The sequence below is a fragment of the Meleagris gallopavo genome, chromosome 2 (assembly GCF_905368555.1).
Source record: "Meleagris gallopavo chromosome 2, MGAL_WU_HG_1.1, whole genome shotgun sequence".
NCBI classification, from domain to species: Eukaryota; Metazoa; Chordata; class Aves; order Galliformes; family Phasianidae; genus Meleagris; species Meleagris gallopavo.
The window spans coordinates 103,304,651-103,323,011 of NC_139405.1; the positions used below are offsets into that span (position 1 = coordinate 103,304,651).

Here is an 18,361-nt window from a genome sequence, read left to right on the forward strand (position 1 = left end):
CCATCCACCAGCACAGGATGCCCAGGGCCCCATCCAACCTGGCCTTTGTTTACTCAGAGCAGACAGGACTGCAAACAGAACTATTTATTTTGAGTCCGTGGGAACTGCAAGGTTCACATACACAATAGTTTACCAGGAAATAGTGTTTTCCATTTATCTCAAGTACATCTAACAAAGCTGTGAGGGGTCTGGAGCAGAAGTCTTATGGGGAGCAGCTGAGGGAACTGGGATTGTTCAGTCTGGAGCAGAGGAGGCTCAGGAGAGACCTCACTGCTCTCTAAAACTCCTGAAAGGAGGTTGTGAGGTGGAGGTTGGCCTCTGCTCCTGGGTAACAGCAATAGGATGAGAGGTGATGGCCTCAAGTTGCACCAGAGGAGGTTTAGTTTAGATATTAGGAAACATTTCTTCTCAAATTGGTGAGATATTGGAGTGGGCTGCTCAGGGAGGTCATGGCCCACCGTCCCTGGAGGTGTTCAAGAGCAACGGAGATGTGGCAGTGCAGGCAGCCCCAGGCCCAGAACGGTGGTTGGACAGATGACCTTGGTGGTCTGTCCAACCTTAATAATTCTACGATTCTCCAATCCGCCAGAAGCAGCTCCAGCCTCTTGCACAGGCAAATGTACTTGCGATCTCTCATCACGGGAGCACCTACGGAATACACACGCACATTTTCTTCTTTAAAGCTGAGGGCGGTGCCTGAAGGCGGGGGTGCCGCTGCCCTCCCCGCGCTGAACAGCATAGCATAGAATTGCATTGCACCGCACCACACCGCACTGCACAGCAGCTCCGCGCCCCCGGGGAGCTGCGGGTGGGGGCGGGCGGCCCCCCTCCCCTGCCTCCCCGCCCCTGCCCTGCATTGGCTGCGGGCGGCTGACGGGCAGCCGGGGAGGCCCCAGTCAGCCGGCCGCGGAGGGGCATGCCTGCACTGGGGGTCCGGCCGCGCCGAACCCAGCCGTGCCCAGGGCTGCCGAGCGGAGCTCAGCGCCGAGATGGGGGTGGAGATCGAGACCATCTCTCCGGGAGACGGTACGTGCCGCAACGGGGAACGGGCGGAGGGCAGAACCTGCGGGGCGGGGGGCGGCGGTGCCCGGCTGCGGGGGGCTCCCGTCGGGCGGAGCTCTGGCACCGGGCGGCGGCCGTGCCCGGAGCGCCGGGTCCCGGGAGGCGGGCGTGGGGGGGCGGCGAGGGGGCCGGGGATTTTCTTCTGGCATCCGCCGACAGCTGCACGACGCCGAGCGCTGGCGGTAATTGGGGCTCGTGAGGCCGGCACCGCCCCGCCGCAAACTTTGCCCGGCGCTCTGCCGGCTCTCCTGGGGGCGGGCGGCCATTTGGGGCAGCATCCATCCCTCCTCCGGAGCCGGTACCCGGCTGGGAGCGGCATCGCCTTGCAGAGCCGCGGTCAGGCTGCTCTGTCGTTTCCTAGCTCTGCTTTTTGTTACGATTATTTCTACGAGACCGCAGCCCCTAAGCTTCCACCATCCCCATCCGTCTCAAGCCCCCATTCACCCTCGGCTCGACGCAATTCGCTGAAGTCCGTCCCGATGTAACTTTCTCGGCCCGTTCTCTCTGCTTCCTCCATGTGTGCCTTTAAACTGCCCTCTCATTCCGTGCTCTTATCCCTGTATGGGCGCACAGGTGTGGGATCTGAACGCCGTGTGGGTACCGTGGGGCTCCAAGTGCAGCACTACGTGTGAGCTCTTACATCTTTGGAAGCCGGCTGCTATCCCAAATAAGGAGATATTGATCATTTCTCTCGGTTGACTGTTGCACTACAGCTGGAGGGGCTGCAGATGCACACAGGCTGCTGTTCAGGGTGTTCCAATGATGCTCGGAAGCACCATCTTCTCCTTTGCATGATACAGATCTCTGTTTGTGATAGCCTGTTCCCCTGCTGCTTTCTTGGTGGTTTGGGCATACGAGTCCTGGATGCACAACTTGTATTGTTAGCTGATTTACACAGTATTTTGCATAACTTGCTCTCATGTTAAGACAGACTAAAAAGGCCAAAGAACCAAGTAAGATACAAACAAGCCTTAGTTTCTATCTGAATCCCTGTTTTCTAGCTTTATGACAACGCTGTTCATTAATCGTTTGTCTCATTTATACTTCCTAAGTTCTTGAGTCTCCCCTTGCTGGCCCTCCCCTGGCCAGCACTGCTTTAGAGATTAAGGTTAGCTGAGCCAGTGTGCAGCCAGCACCTCTATGAGCCCAGCAGATCTTCCCCCAGCCTGCAGTACTTGGAGCAGGTAACGTGAAAACAGTAATTCCATTTTTCATTAAGGAAATAAGGTTTTTCCTTTTGGGATGAATGTTTTAGGGGGAGCTGCCAGGCTCACACAAGGATTCAGCACCTCCTGCTCTATCATAGCTCAATACTACAACATTAGCGACTGAAGGAGCTGGGGCTGTTCAATCTGGGGAAAAGGAGGCTGAGGGGAGACCTTATTGCTCTCTTCCAATATCTGAAAGGCGCTTACAGTGAGAGCGGGGCTGGTCTCTTCTCACTGGTGACAGGACGAGGGGAAATGGCCTCAAGTTGTGCCAGGGTAAGTTTAGATTGGATATCAGGAAACACTTCTTTACAGAAAGGGTTGTTAAGCACTGCAATGAGCTGCCCAGGGAATACAGATGGATTTTTTTTTTACAATGCCAAACTAAGACTTTATTTGAAAAAATAATGACAAAAACATTCTGAGAATTTTCAGGTTGCAGTCCCCGAAGTTTTGACAGTCTTTTTGCATGTTGGGAATGTAAATGCATATATTATGCACACACAGATACAGGGAAAGTTAACTTAGTGTGAGTAAAACATGATTTGATCTAACAGCTTGGCCAAGCTGGAACGTTCTACCCAAATCCTACCAGTTCCTGCCCCTTGTATCAGTGGTTTGATAAGACACAAATCTCAGACTGGCATTTTCTTCTTGAAATACACACCTGTGTAGTTCTAGGGGTCAAAGACAAAATATACAATAACCTGTTTTCACTTTAACAGGACGGACGTTCCCAAAGAAGGGGCAGACATGTGTGGTGCACTACACAGGTAAGGCATGTTCTGTTTTTTGTGTCCATGCCAGCTGAGTTATGCCCAGGAGTGTTGGATCAGTTCAATCGTGGCTGTTGGATTTTTTGCTTTGTGCTGCTGTTCATAATCGATTTAATTGTGTTGTGATGGATTTCTGAATGTTCGACTTGTAGTTCAGGCTGCAATATCTAGATGTGCGTGCTAGTGAATTTGTCAGGAGTGGTGTTTAGTGGGGACAAGTTGACAGATGAATCTGCAGACCCAATTCTTTAAGTCATTCCACGAGCAAATGAAATCGAGCATGAAGCAGTGCAAATGCCAGGTTCGTATTTTTTCCAGTCTCTGATCTTGATACAGACAACTAATGATTGTTTATATCTTAAAAGAATCTGTGTATTGGCAGTGGAATTCATTCCAGTCTGAAGAGATCAATTCAAGGTCTGGTTAACACCTGCTTTATGGGCACGTGTGGATCTTAAGTGGTGAGTTAGCTGATGGAGCTGTTTATGCTGCACCTTTGCACAGAGGCAAAATGTTCTTTAAATCAATTTGCAGTGTTGTCTTTTGTATTTAGTTATGTAAATCGTCCAAAAAAGACTTCTGCAGACTGAGTCCTCAGTTGTGGTGTTCACATTGAGAGCTGCCATTTTGTGAGGTCTTTTCCTTAGAATGTAAAACATCACTAGATGTTTTCACTAGATATAATTAATGAAGTTATGTATATTTATATATATAAATGTATACATTTATATTTTCAAGAAGCTTTTCAACATAGTTTCAATAATCTCTCTCCTCAGAGCGAGCACAGTTAGCATACCAGCTTAGGATATGAGGAGTCAGGGTTTGCTCTTGCATACACTTATATATTCAGAGTAATTTTATGTCGGGTTTCTAATGTGAGTTAGAATAGTGGGAAAGTCGAACACATGGATCTCCCATGCCAGTCTCAGCTCTTGCAGATGTTTCCCTGCACCTTGGATCTGAGAATAGTGTATAGGTGAAACTATATTTGTGAAGGTGCTGAAAGATACGTTTCTGTTCCAACCCCCAAATGCAGAAGTTTTCCTGAAACAAAATTGTCACCTCCCGCCTCCAGTTGGATTTAGACACATGTGAATGTCAGAGGTGAAAGAGGCAAAGAATGCAGAGGTGGCAGTGCGTAGAGGTGGTGGCAATGGTCTCTGGCAGCCACAGAGTGCAGTTCTGCTGGGTAACTTCAGAGGGAGTGCAAGCAATGAATCTGGGAAGAGAACAAGGTGCTGCATGCTGCTCATGGCATTAGACAGATGTTTTAGTTGAGACTTCCATAAGCTGGCTTTTGATATAGAAGACTTTATGAAAACTCATTAAATCAATCCCCAGCCTAAACTGTGCTTCCTCCATGTGTGTTGCTGTTGGTGCTGTGCTCTCTAATTCCCAGATTAGAATAATGTCAGATGAAACTCACAGTCTCGCCTTCAATGCTGTTTAAGCTGTCTTTGGTAGCAGTATTTTTAAAGGGAACCTGTGAATCATGTATAAGGTGTTTCCTTCCAATGGACTGCAAAACATTAGGCTTCTTCTTGGATGTAGTAGAGATAGGATGAGAGGCAATGGCCTCAAGTTGTGTCAGGGGAGGTTCATGTTGGATGTTAGGACAAATTTGTTCTCATGAAGAGCAGTGATGCAGTGGCACAGCTGCCCAGGGAGGTGGTGGGGTCACCATCCCTGGAGATGTTCCAGAACCTTGGGGATGTGGCACTGAGGGCGTGATGGGGTGGGTTGGCGTTGGACTTGGGGATCTTAGTTGTCTTTTCCAACCTTCATGATTCTCTGATTCCATGTGGGAAAATACAAAATTTAAATGTCAAGTTTTAATTAAAATAATTAAAATAATCTGAATGTGATGTGACTTTGTACTGATGTCCAGACATGTCTGGGATTCATCTTGAAATGATCTGTCTTATTTGTGTGATCTCATTAGGCCCTATGGTACTTCATGTTTATCCTCAGCATGCTCATAGCAGTCCTGTTTTACCAGGCAGGTAGCAAAGTTCCAGAGATATCTGAAGAGATATCCAGAACATACAGCAGTGAAGGGGCACAGGAGCCATGGGCAAGAGGATGTCAAATTGGTTCAGGCACTTGTGAGAGAGCTGAAGGAGTTGTATTGCAGTCTATAGGATTCGTTTTGTACTTCTTTTAGCCCTTGATTTTCCCACACAGTGGTGCATCATTTTGACAGCTTGGTTGGTTACATATCTTCTTGCTTTGCTCCTCACTGTTCCCATACCAGTGCACATATTACAATGATGCAGCTCCTTGGCATGCAGTTGGTTCCTTGCTTCCCTGAAAGGTTATTTTATTTTGAGCAGACATAGAAAAAAACATTGTCTGTTTGCTTGTTATTCATGTTTTGAGAATTTCCAGCAAGGAGGAGGAGGCCAAGAAGGGGCTTAAGTTATGAATTTCCAATGAGAAGTGCCCCCTTCCTGGAAGCATTCCAGGCCAGGCTGGATGGGGCTGTGAGCAACCTGGTCTAGAGGGAGGTAACCCTGCCTACATCAGGGGCTTGGAAGGAGATGGTCTTAAAGGTCCCTTCCAACCCAAACCATTCTATGATTCTATGAGAGTCAAGTAAGGGACTGGGCTGTGTGTTCTATTTTGCCTTACTTCCCCATCTTGCCTTCCCTCGAGTCCCATAGATGCCCGTTCCCCATGGGATGAGGAGTTTTGGCAGAGAGAGCATGGGCAGGAGCAGACTACTGCTGCAAGAGTGAAAGGTCTGTGGATTGATTCCAAAACACATCTGGGAGAAAGGGTTTTAGGAGCAAGCTGTCTGTGTGAGTTGTCCTGACAATCCATCTGCAGCAGGTGAGAGGCTGAGCATCCCAGGGCTTTGCATCAAATGTCCAGAGAGGACCACAGTCTGCTGTCCTCCATATTTGGCAGAGCTTCAGAGTCCTGGCTGGTCACCTTCTCTATTGTTTGATTTGTGCACCTTCAAGGTAGAGATTCACCAGATTTCTAGTCTGACAACCCTGAGAAGGGGGAAGTGAGTACTGGAATCTCCTCCAAATGAGGGAGAACTGTGAGTTTTTGCACTTCTGCCAGTGCTTCAGCTATCAGGCTGTTATATGCAGCAGCTTTGCCTCTTTCCTTTTCCAATTAGATGCATAACCCCAGGAGCAGGCATTGTGGTCTGACTCACAAATACATTGTGATGCCTCAATGAACAAGACTAAGTTCCAGTGGCAGCAGGAGGTAAGGTGCAACTTCATTAGGGAAGAGACTAGAAGGAACATCTCGTCTAATATTTAAGCAAATATTTTTTTTTCTTCCTCCCCTAGGAGTAACTCCTGGCTGTGTTCAATTAGAGCAGGATTTTTGGATTACCCTTCAGGAGTACCTAATTGCCCTTCCATAAGGCGCCTTAGAGCCTAACTTGGTACTGTAAATCACCTGCTAATTTTTCAGCTTGGCACAGCCTTAGTTAAGTACACAAATAGGTGATTAGATAGGAAGACTGAGAGAGAATATGAAACCTGGTCCTGATCTTATTCCGTGACAAGAATATGATCAGATCTCCATATCTTTGTTAAGAAATATAATTAACTTAACCACTTTTTCTGATCATCCAGCATCTACGTTGTCTGAAAAGCAACCTGACACAGCAAAGTAATGAGATTAGTGGATATGGCAGTGAGTTGGCACCGAAATGCACTTCCAGCAGCGATGGTTTATGTCATGCTTTTGTCATAGATTTCCTTGAGCAAGCTTCTGAAAGCTTTTGGCAGTCTGCTCACTCCTTCTGTTTTTTGTCTGCAAAATGATCGCCGTACTTTGTCTGCCTTGTGGAGATAGATTGCCAGTAATTTGGGGTATGGACTGCCTCCATCCCCGTGCCTAATGTAATGGCCTCCTAATCTTGATTGGGTCTTTGGGTTATGTTGCAGCAGTGATAGCAAAGCCAGTAAACAAATTACGGTATCATTAGTCCTGGAGTGTATCAACAGAGCCGAGCCATTTGCTGTAGTTTTCTTTCCTGTGATTTTTAAATTTGTTGAGTCTGGGAGTAGGAATCAGCAGTGCTGAATTCTCAAAGATTGGTGAAGATGATGCAGCCTTTGGCTTTTGGTGAGAAACAGCCCTGAACGTGACAGAATCTTTGCTGAGCTTCTGAGTGCTTTGACAGTGTCATCAAACCTTCATCCTGGGAAGGTGATTTCTGGCCCTCCTGCTCTTGGTGGTGTGCCCTCAAATAAGATTTGTGTGCATAGCTCCTCACCTGCAACTTTTCTATCATTATTCATAGAATCATAGAATCACAGAATGGCCTGGGTTGAAAAGGACCACAATGATCACCCAGTTTCAACCCCCTGCTGTGTGCAGGGTCACCAACCAGCAGACCAGGCTGCCCAGAGCCACATCCAGCCTGGCCTTGAATGCCTCCAGGGATGGGGCATCCACAGCCTCCTTGGGCAACCTGTTCCAGTGCCTCACCACCCTCTGGGTGAAAAACTTCCTCCTCATTATCTAACCTAAACCTCCCCTGTCTCAGTTTGAAACCATTCCCCCTTGTCCTATCACTATCCACCCTCATAAACAGCCGTTCCCCTTCCTGAGCTGACATTCTCTGGTAGTTTGTAGTAAAGGTGAATTCATGACCTCGTCATTGTCCTCCAAGCCCACATGTACCTCTGTGGTAATACAATTACCCTCTTAAAGAAGAAACTGGATGTTCAGCATTTGTAGTGTGCTGCAACAGATTTTGTGGAATAAGACCATCAAGGCACATTAAATCCTTAATTAATTACTAAACCAGACTTCTATAAAAGAAGGTTTTCCTTGGACTTGTTAGGTCCAGGCAATGACCACAAAATTACACTAGATACTAAGAAATTGATTTTATGTTGTTCTCTATTCGAGTGTTAGAATACTACTCCATTTATTTCAGATATGCTTTACAGATGGATTCTGTCTTGGGAAGCAGAACAAAAGATGACTTGTTCTTTTCCTAACCATCTGGGGACAGACTCAGATCATCTTCTTTTTTCCACGTGTTACCAAATTGCTTTGTGATACTTATTTTTGTTTCTTCAGCTTTGTCAGTGCTGCAATGCTGTGAGTGTTATGCTTGCATCTGTGTAGTTGAAAGCCTTTTCTTTTTAATACCTTTTTTAATAACAGAAGCAGACTACATAGATTTATAGAACATGCCTGATTTACTGTGATGTAAAATGCATCTTCATTTAACTCGATACAAACATAATGCAATTCCTTTGCAATAACACTTGCGAAAAGAAAAAAGATCTGCCTGTATTTCTTGGATCGAAATCAACCCAGTGTAAAGCATATGCAGTAATAGCCAGACGTTTGCCAAAATGCTCTCAAAGAGACTGATGTAAATCCAGAATAACACTGCAGAGTGTCATATACTTGTCTATGAACCTAAGTATCTGTATGGTTGGTGTACACCAGCTTGCTGTGGGAGTGCTTTGTGCCAGGTGAGCACAGGGCTGTGCATGGTCTCATGTTCTGAAAAATCTGCACAACTTCCATGAGACCCATAGAGACCTGTGAGGAAATGACAGAAGAAATTCAATCAAAATTATTTGTCTCCAGAAAACTGTCTTGGTGGTTTTGGAAGACAACAGTGAGCAACAATGATAGCAATTAGAGCTATCATTAAGAAGAACTGTATTTTAACAGACATTATAATTGAGTCTTGAATTAGAGCCAGCTAAATCTTGCTTACCTAGAAAGAACATAATTGTTTTATCAAGCACGTTCACAAGATACATTCTTCCAGGAGAGTAAAATGTCTGTCCACCCTTTGGGGCCTGCCAATGCCTCGAAGTTTTTGACTTGAAGCAGTCTTTCCAAATTGCCCTGATTTAAAAGATGAAAGCCTTTTACGTCTTTAAAGATCTTTGTGACAGCTGAGCACTTAAAAACATGTTTTTTTCTTCAGTGAATCATAACTGCAAGAAGTAGGTTTGACTCTTCAGTAAAGAACGTGTTCTTTTGATGTCCCGCAGACACGATTTGCAAGTCTTAAAGCTCTTGATAAAAGGAGTAAAATGTTCATCTTTGCTTATTTATTGCAGATTGGTTACCTTTGGAAATACTTCAGTGGCATGTTCAGGCTGATAGCGATTGGTGTCATGAAGCAGGAGTTTGAGGAGGGCAGATTTCTCTGAAGCATTTTGCTGCCAGCCTTGTGACTGCTTCCAGACGTATTACTTGCACCTTCAGTTTTGCAATTTGACAGGAAAAGGGCCCTGCCTCCCAGTATGGTCCTGAAGTTAATGCTTGCAAGTGCTGTGAGGCTGTCTATAAGAAGAGAATATTGATATGAAGAAATGGTTTGATGGAGGAGGGGGAAAAAAAAAAAAAGGATTCCACCATTTGTGAGAAGAAATGTGGTAGCTTCAGCAGTTAAATTAGTGGGTTTAAGCTGATCGTATCAGATTGTTGCATGGTGGAAAAGAATTGGCATACTAACCATAGCCTCATGCTTCTCAGTTCTTCCTCTGCTCTGAACACGTACTGTGGCCATTGGTTTCGATGAAATTCCTTGCACTATTGGATGCTATTTTATATGGGTTCATAAACAGCTTGGAATTATCCACTGCATTCTTGCAGGCAACCTCAGCAGCACAGCTATGTTTTCATAGAATCGTAGAATGGCGTGGGTTGGAAGGGACCTTAAAGATCATTGTGTTCCAACATTCCTGCCTTAGGTTGATTGCTCTCCACCAGCTCAGGCTGCTCAGCCTGGCCCTGAGCACTTCCACGGATGGGGCTCCACAGCTTCTTTGGGCAGCAGTGCCAAGGCCTCACTGCCCTCCGAGTAAGAATTTTTTTCCTAACATCTGACCTAAATCTCCCCTTTTTTGGCTTAAAACCGTTCCCCTTGCCCTATCACTATTAGACCATGTGAAAAGTCCCTCTTGTTTGCAAATTCCTCTCAAGTTCTGGAAGACTGCAGTGAGTTCTCCCTGGAGCCATCTCTTCTCCAAGCTAAACAAGGCCAACTCCCTCAACCTTTCTTCAAAGCACAGGTGCCCCAGCCATTTATTCATCTTAGTGGCCCTCCTCTGGGCCAAATCCAACAGCTCTGTATCTGCATTGTTGTGTAGAGAGCCCAGAGCTGAACGCAGTACTCCAGATGGGGCCTCACAAGGACGGAATAGAGGAGGGCAATCACCTCCCTGCCCCTCTGCCACCCCTCTGTTGTTACAGCCCAGGATACTGTTGGCCTTCCAGGCTGCAAGCACACACAGCTGGCTAATGTCCACCTTTTTGTCCACAAGGACCCCTCAAATCCTTCTCCACGGGACAGCTCTTAAGAGGTTCTTCTCCCAGTCTGTACTCATATCTGGGATTGCCTCAACTAAAGTTCAACACCTTGCACTTGGCTTTGTTAAACCTCATTAGGTTCACATAGGCTCACTTTTTGAGCCTGTCCAGGTCCCTCTGGATGGTACCCCGTCTATTGTGTCAACTGCACCACTCAGCTTGGTGTCATCAGCAAACTGCTGAGGGTGCACTTGATCCCAAGAAGACAGGATGAGTTTCCTGCAGAGTATAGATGGTAAAGAGACTTGTTCAAGAGACCATGCACAGGTGCTTTCCTCCCTGACAGACACTCTTCTATCAGTATGAGAGAAGCTGAATAACTTTGAGACTGCTGGCTTCTGTACTGGAGCACACTCCAAACTCTATAGGATTTCTTTTCACAGACACACTGTAATATCATGCTCTGTTCCTACTGTGCACAGAAATGAAATTGCTAGCAAATCAGATTACATAGTGTAACAAAACTATTACCGCAGAGCATCAAGTTCTTAAAAGCTCACAGCAGTTTCAAACAGTTCTGTCTTTAAAAAAAAATAATTGTTATTTTCAAACAAAATATTTTTGCCCCATCCTCTTCATGTGAAGACAATGCAGAGATTTAGGAAAACTTGGGAGGGGAAATGAGTAAATGCATACAGTTAATGCAGTTGGTGCTCATTGACACAGCTTGAGCTGTTCATGGTTCTTCCTGAAAATGGAAAAATGCAATGCCTAATTCAGTGGAAACAGCAGGACTGCACCGTTTGGTCAGGCATTGGAACAGGCTGCTCAGGGAGGTGGTGGGATCACAGTGCCTGGAGGTGTTCAAGGACCATGGAGATGTGGCACTGATGGACATAGTCACTGGGTATGGTGGGGTAGGTTGGGGTTGGACTGGATGATTGTAGAAGTCTTTTCCAACCTGAATGATTCAATGATTCGTGCTTATTTTCAGTGATCCCAGTGTACAATGCTGCCTTACAGTTCATGTATATATCCAATGACTAGGGCCTGAAAAGTTTGCATCAGCCCTTGATAATTAGAATTCCAAATCCTCACAAGGCTGAGATTGAAATTATTTTGCACAGTTTATCAGAAAACAAAGAATTCCTCAAACAATTGTTGGACAGTGGACTAAATAGTTGGTTCCTGTAAATGGACAAATGGTTACAGCGTAATTAAATAAGAAACTCTATCAGCTGGCAACATTGATAGGCTTGTCTCCCTTTATTGACAAAATAGATCTGACATCACAGTATTTACCTAATTAAGAAGTCTAAATTGAGAGCTTAGTTACCTTATGCTACCTAAATATTTAGCCTTTGGACGTGCCTCTCTCTGTCTCAATTAGATAAAGAGCTTAATCGGGTTCCTAAGCCAGACAGCTCAGCCAGGCAGGGCTTGTGGAAGGGGTGGTAATTTTAATTAGACAACATGCAGTGTCATTGCTCTGTGGGGGGCAAACAGCACCCGCGCTTTGGGTGGCACCCACTGGACTGCCGCGTGGCCAAAGCCATCTGCAGGTAGCTGGTGATCTGAGCTCTACAGGCTGCAGACTGAGGGAGGATCACTGCCCAGGAGCTCGTGGGGTGCAATGGATCAGGAGGCTGCAGAGGAGCCCTATGTCACTGCAGGAAGCAGCGATTGGGTGTTGGCATGAGTTCTGCTGAGCCTCACTGAACCAATGCCAGGGCCCTGGCTCAGTACTGAAAGCAGCATCTCACAATGGAGATACATTGTTTAGGTTCGCTTACTCCAGTAAGGCACTGTAAATCTTACTTAATTTTTTTCATGAGCCTGCTGGCTGCAGAAGTTTGTACTCTCTCAGTGCAGAAGACACGGCCATGGCGGGTCCTTGTCACTGGGGCAGCAATAGGTCCAGGCAGTCAGCAGAGTCCTCCAGCTCCCATCCAACAACCCAGGGCTCCTAAAACTCAGTATTGCAGTGCTGACTTGTAACTCTCCCTCTGTTCCTGTGCATGGTATTCCAAGTCTGGTTTTTTCTTCCAGACCTTTTCTGTTAATCCTGTGTAGTTTCTGGTTCTCGCCAATGTCTTGCTGCTCTAAATCCCTTTCCTTTTAATGATGCGGCTACATTGATTTACCAAGATTGACCTCTTCTACATGGAGAGTTCTTCTAATCGAAGAATTCTGTTTTGGAAAGGGTGAATTCTTCTTGGAGAGAGACTAACCTAATGCTTTATTCCAATCCTGTGTTTGCTGTATGCAGTACACTCCCTAACACATTGGTTGTCTGTTTTTAAATGACTGAAGTGATAATGCTATTTCTGCTCCATTAATCATAGAATGGCCTGGGTTAAAAAGGACCACAATGATCATCTAGTTTCAATCCCCTGCTGTGTGCAGGGTCACCAACCACCAGGCCAGGCTGCCCAGAGCCACATCCAGCCTGGCCTTGAATACCTCCAGGGATGCAGCATCCACAGCCTCCTTGGGCAGCCTGTTCCAGTGTGTCATCAACCTCCAGCTTTCTTTTTTAACTTTAGAAAATACACACATAAAACAATAACAAAGGTGTCATTCAGAAAATAGGCTGTAGTACTACATAGGGATTGTAGTTACAGAAATTTTGATTTTTCATTCTTCTCCATGAATAAGTTGCTCCTTATGCTACAAGCAGGATTTCCAGTAGAAGGGGAAGGTTTTTAGCACTTTGGGAGGTGAAATTTAGCAATATCTGGGACACATGAAAGAAAACAGAAGATGAGTCACACAGTTCCTGAGAAGTTCCTGAGGCATCACCATGATGTATTGCCATTTCCAGACTGGGATGCATAATTTTCAGCCTGAAGAATTGGAGAGATTTTTTGTTGCTGTTGCTGCAAAAGCTGTAATTTTGGTTGAAAAAGCTTTTCCCACAAGTTTTATTTTGAAGGTTGACGATCTGAGACTGAAATTCATAGGCTAACTGCCAAGTCTATATTGGTTTGAGCTAAAGTGTTGGGTATTAACAGAAGTATGTGGCAGAATTTAAAGATGTGGAGCTGAATTTTACAGCTCAGGCTCCAATTCAGATCACAACTAAACACGTCTCAGTGGGTTCTTCCTATTTTCACTGTAGGATAAGAATATTTTTTCTTATTAAGAGGTTATTCTGTCTGATCCTACTGTAACCCTTCCCTGTCTTTCTTGCTTGGAAGTTATACTGCATGATGGTCAGGTTACTACAGTTGTGCACCACGTTAGGAGCATCAATCCATGGTGTTTGCAGGTATGGTAACTGACTGCTATGCAAACATGCTTTAATTACAGAGTAAAAGCAAAATTACATGCAGTGTTTTTGCAGTATGAAACTGTTTTCCCTTTTAATGGAAGAGAGTAGAACAGTGATCACAATGACTTTAACCCCTGGAAGTCTTCCTATAGGATGCATGTCATGGATGGAGAAGAGCAGGTTTTCCACAGGGCTTGACAACCTGACCTTGGCTTCAACTTGAGGTCCCTGTCTGGCAGTGTCTCTCCACTGACAAAGACAGGAGATGCTCCTCTGTCACACTGCCCTGTGACTTGCTCTCCCAGCCCCTTGGTGCCCAACTGTGGCCAGCTGGCAACAACTCTATAACAGCACTGACTGCATCTGTCCCACCTTGCCAGGGGAATTTCTGAGTGCCCAGCCAGCCCCATCAGATAGCTTTCTGCTTATGCTTTGCTTTCCATTTTTTTCTGCTGTCATTTGCACCTTGTCTTCAGTCAAATAAATAGCAGAGGCAGCTTCGCAGCTCCTGCTCTGTTCCTTAAGTCACTCAGCAGCACTTCAGCACAGCACAGCTGAGAGCTATCATCTCGCTGGGGCTGAGCCTCATTTGCAGTGTCCTGCCTTTTCCTGGCTCCCACTCAGAAGTCATGACCTTGTATCCAAACCCTGAGGATTTCTGAGGCTGTAACTGCAAGAAGAGATGTTGTAAGGGCAGTGAATCAGATTGGAAATGCTTTGTTAAAAAATTACACTTACTTTTGCTGTTAAGACTTACTCCATGTGAAGCCTTTTATACAGCTCACCTTCTTTTCAACATTTCAGATTCCTGGCTGGGAACGTAGGAGTGTTAGACACTTGCAAGTCAAATGCAAATTCATACTTGAACCATCATAAAGAACTGCCGTTATTAAACCCCTGTGGACAGTTTTTAAAGTTGAATCTGATCAAAATTCTATACCCTTCACTCATAAATCGCTTTGGGAAGGGAAAAGCATTGTTTACTCCTCTGTAAAACACAGGAAAATTCAGGAGGGAAATGATGTATCTGGGGAACAAAGCAAGCCTTTGATAAAACAGGGGACAGAAATTTATTTCAAGTCCTTATCTATTATGTTTTCCACTAGGCTGTATTGACTCTGGAAGAACTGTTTTTCTCCAGACCCAAAACTTGCTTAACTTTTGAGAACAAACTATATCCGCTGAGATAAATGTTAGAAAATCACAAAGTACCATGGTTTTTTATTAGATTCTCTCTCTTTCTCTAACCAGTGCTTATTTCATTGGTTATATAAGCATTGTAAACAGATTAAGAGCTCAACTCTTTCTTGCTGTAAAGAATAATAGGGGATGTGATGCTAACATTATTCTTTTTTTTTTTTTTTTTTCCCCAGTAAAGAAACTAAAGCTTGCCATACGTTGATTGGATAAAACTGCAGAGCCATTTTGAAGGGGTTTCATAAGGAGAGCACCTCTCCTGTGAAGAAAGGTTGAGGGAACTGGGCTTGTTTAGCTTGGAGAAGAGAAGGCTCCAGGGAGACCTCATTGTGGCCTTCCAGTACTTGAAGGGAGCAGATAAACAGGAGGGAGAACGGCTGTTTACGAGGGTGGACAGTGATAGGACAAGGGGAATGGTTTAAACTGAGACAGGGGAGGTTTAGGTTAGATCTTAGGAAGAAGTTTTTCAGCCAGAGGGTGGTGAGGCACTGGAACAGGTTGCCCAAGGAGGCTGTGGATGCCCCATCCCTGGAGGCATTCAAGGCCAGGCTGGATGTGGCTCTGGGCAGCCTGGTCTGCTGGTTGGTGACTTGCACATAGCAGGGGGTTGAAACTAGATGATTGTTCTGGTCCTTTTCAACTCAGGCCATTCTATGATTTTATGACTTGCTATCATGGCACATTCAAAACTCGTCTTCAGATGCACAAGTTATATAAAGTGTTTGGGAAAAGAGAATCAAGCAAAGAAGGTGGGATCCAAGAGAGCTGGAAATACAAATGCCAGAGGGAACAGAGAACTGAGAAATGCTGTGCTGTGCTGGAAGTATGCAATTAAATGAATATACAATGAAATGTTGAGTTGGGATTCTTCCCTGCAGGAATATGGGCAGAAAGACTGACTGACTGCAAAATTCCTCCATACAGCAATGGAGTCATAAGGCCTGTAATCTTCCTGTTATTCAGTCCATCCCTATAAGACTCGCCCATGTGTAGAGCATGAAGCATTTAAATGATGACAGCTGTATTAAGGAGTATTGCACACAGTTATCCCACTGTGTTAATAAAGCAGTAAGATAAGAATAACTACCAGTCTTCAGTGCTTCCCACGTTTATTTTAGTTTTCAGACACCTCTGTACATTTTGTGGACAAGCAGCTGAGTTGAAAAAAGTGGGGAAACCACGAGAATGGTTATCTTAGCACTTGTTTTCCTTTGAGAAACTGGTATACAGCACAGACCAAGAGGGTGTCAGCTGATAAAAGCCAGGCTGATGTGAAGTGTTCCAAGTGTTCTTTGGATTTGATGTCATGTCAAGGAGCTGAGAGAAGTTGGATGGTGTCTGGAAGCACAAGGAGTGAATGAGTAAATGAATGAATGAATGAATGAATATCCCCAGTATGCCTTTCCACTGCACCCTCCTGTTGGCCTGGGCTCGTATTATACGCAGGAGCCCTTGTTTTTCTTCAACATATTGAAGTTATAATAGACTCTTAGAAAAATTTTTTAGCTTACTGCACGCTTAGATATAATTTTACCTTCATGTTTCATTGAATTACTTTACTTATCTTTGGAATTTTTAACTTAATATCCATAGAACTGTAGAGTCACAGAAGGGTTTGAGTTGGATGGAACCTTAAAGTCCATCCTTTTCCACTCTCCTGCCATCAGCAGGGATTCCTCTCACCAGACTAGGTTGCCCAAAGCCCCATTCATCCGAGCCTTGAGCACTGCCAGGGATGGGACATCCACAACTTATCTGGGCTGCATGTCCTGGGGTCTGTCTGCCCTCTGTGTGAAGAATTTCTTTCTAATATCTAATGTAAACTGCTTTCGTAGGAGAGGAGCTCCAGCCCTCTGATCATGCTTGTTGCAGTTTGTGCTTTGTTCAGTTCTATGCAAGTTCTAATACAGATTTCAGTGTTAATCGTGAAGCTTCTTAGCACATTCAAGCAGTACATCCTAGGGCTGGAGCACCTCTCCTATGAAGACAGGCTGAAGGAATTGGGCTTGTTCAGCCTGGAAGAGAGATGGCTGCGGGGACATCACATTTTGGCCTTCCAGTATTTAAAGGGAGTTTATAAACATGAAGGAAATCAACTTTTTACAGAGGTGGATAGAGAGAGGACAGAGGGGAATGGTTGTAAGCTAAAGGAAGGGAGATTTAAATTAGATGTCAGGGAAGTTCTTTACTAAGAGAGTAGTGAGGTACTGGAACAGATTGCCCAAAGAGTTTGCGGGTGCCCCATCCCAGGAGGTGTTAAAGGCCAGGTTGAGCGGGACCCTGGGCAATTGGATCTAGCACTTGATCTAATGGTTGGCAACCCTGCCTGTGACAGGGGCACTGGGACTCGATGATCCTTCAGGACCCTTCCAACCCAAGCCATTCTATGATTCTGTGATTCTATGATCATGCAATGAGACTGCTGCTTGTTTTCTCACTGCCTCTTCAGAGGGAGAGGTGTGTGCTATGAAGTGTTTTAACCCATGCAGACTGTTAATCTAAACCTGAATTTCAGACTGGGTTCCTTAGTGCAGACCAAACCTCACTCTTAAAAACTTAACAGCCCTGCATTTCCAATAAGTTCTTATCTGCATCTTAGTTCTGTAGCCCATTTGTCTGTAATTAGTCAGAAATGAAGTAAAGTGGGAGGAAAAAGGGACTGGAAGACATGAGTGTCTCAAGCAGTGCTCTGGGAATCTGCTACACTCATCTTCTGTCCCTGACCTTGCCACTGCTGCCTCTCAGGTAGATCACCTGGTTGTGCTTCCTTGTTTGAAACATCACAGAATCAGGAATCACAGGAACAGGAACTTGACACAGGAAGAAGAGGTTGGATGCAGGGCAATCAGTTTCACATGTATTTTGTGCTAGTAAATTGAAAACTATGTAAGCTCCACAAGGCTTTGTGTTAGTAAATTAAAAACTATGTAAACTTTGTAAGGCTTGGGGCAATAAAGAATGAGGTCACTGAGTAAGAGCAAAGCTTAGAAGAAGCCACCAGGCTGGCAATTACAAACAGCAGTCTTTCTGCCATCCACATTCCTCAACTCACGCACCCCTGCTCACATGAGGCTGTTTTGACTTTGGGGCAGAACTGTCCTACCTGAATTAACAGAGAAACAAAATAGGAGAAAGTTTGACAATGTGCAGTACCACATTTCTTTTTTTAATTTAGCCCTTCCAACAGAATTAGAGACCTAATTTTAGATAGTATCGAGGTAAATGTCAAGTCAGAGAGGACAGCGTATTCTTCTGCTGTCACTGGAGTCGGGGGTGTCAATGAGAGCGGGTTATCCTTCTACTTAAAAAAAACAACCAAGGAACCCCATCAGTGCACCCTGCATTTGTAGATGCTGCTTGTAGTATAGCACAGCGGGCTCCCAACAGGTTCCAGGAGTGCTGGGATAAAGATATTTAGTTAATGTGAGGCTAAAACAGGGCTCGCCAGAGCCATTTCTTGTGCTTTTGCACTGCCCTTTTCTGTGCCTACAGACACTTTCGGGGCTGCAACGTGAGCTGGGCTAAGGATCTGACACGACATCTGGGACAGAATTATTGTTACTAACGTGTTTATTAATACT

The 18,361-nt window shown here is 45.1% G+C and overlaps 1 protein-coding gene across 1 annotated transcript in view; it reads left to right on the plus strand.

Moving 5' to 3' along the window:
* Positions 1–711: 711 nt before the first annotated feature.
* FKBP1B (FKBP prolyl isomerase 1B) overlaps positions 712–18,361 on the plus strand; it is a 45,197-nt gene continuing 27,547 nt past the window's right edge. The window contains exons 1-2 of the mRNA XM_085218120.1: positions 712–1,026; positions 2,996–3,043. Coding sequence (XP_085074246.1) covers positions 990–1,026; positions 2,996–3,043 — 85 coding nt within the window. The 5' untranslated portion in view covers positions 712–989. The remainder of the gene's footprint in view (positions 1,027–2,995; positions 3,044–18,361) is intronic.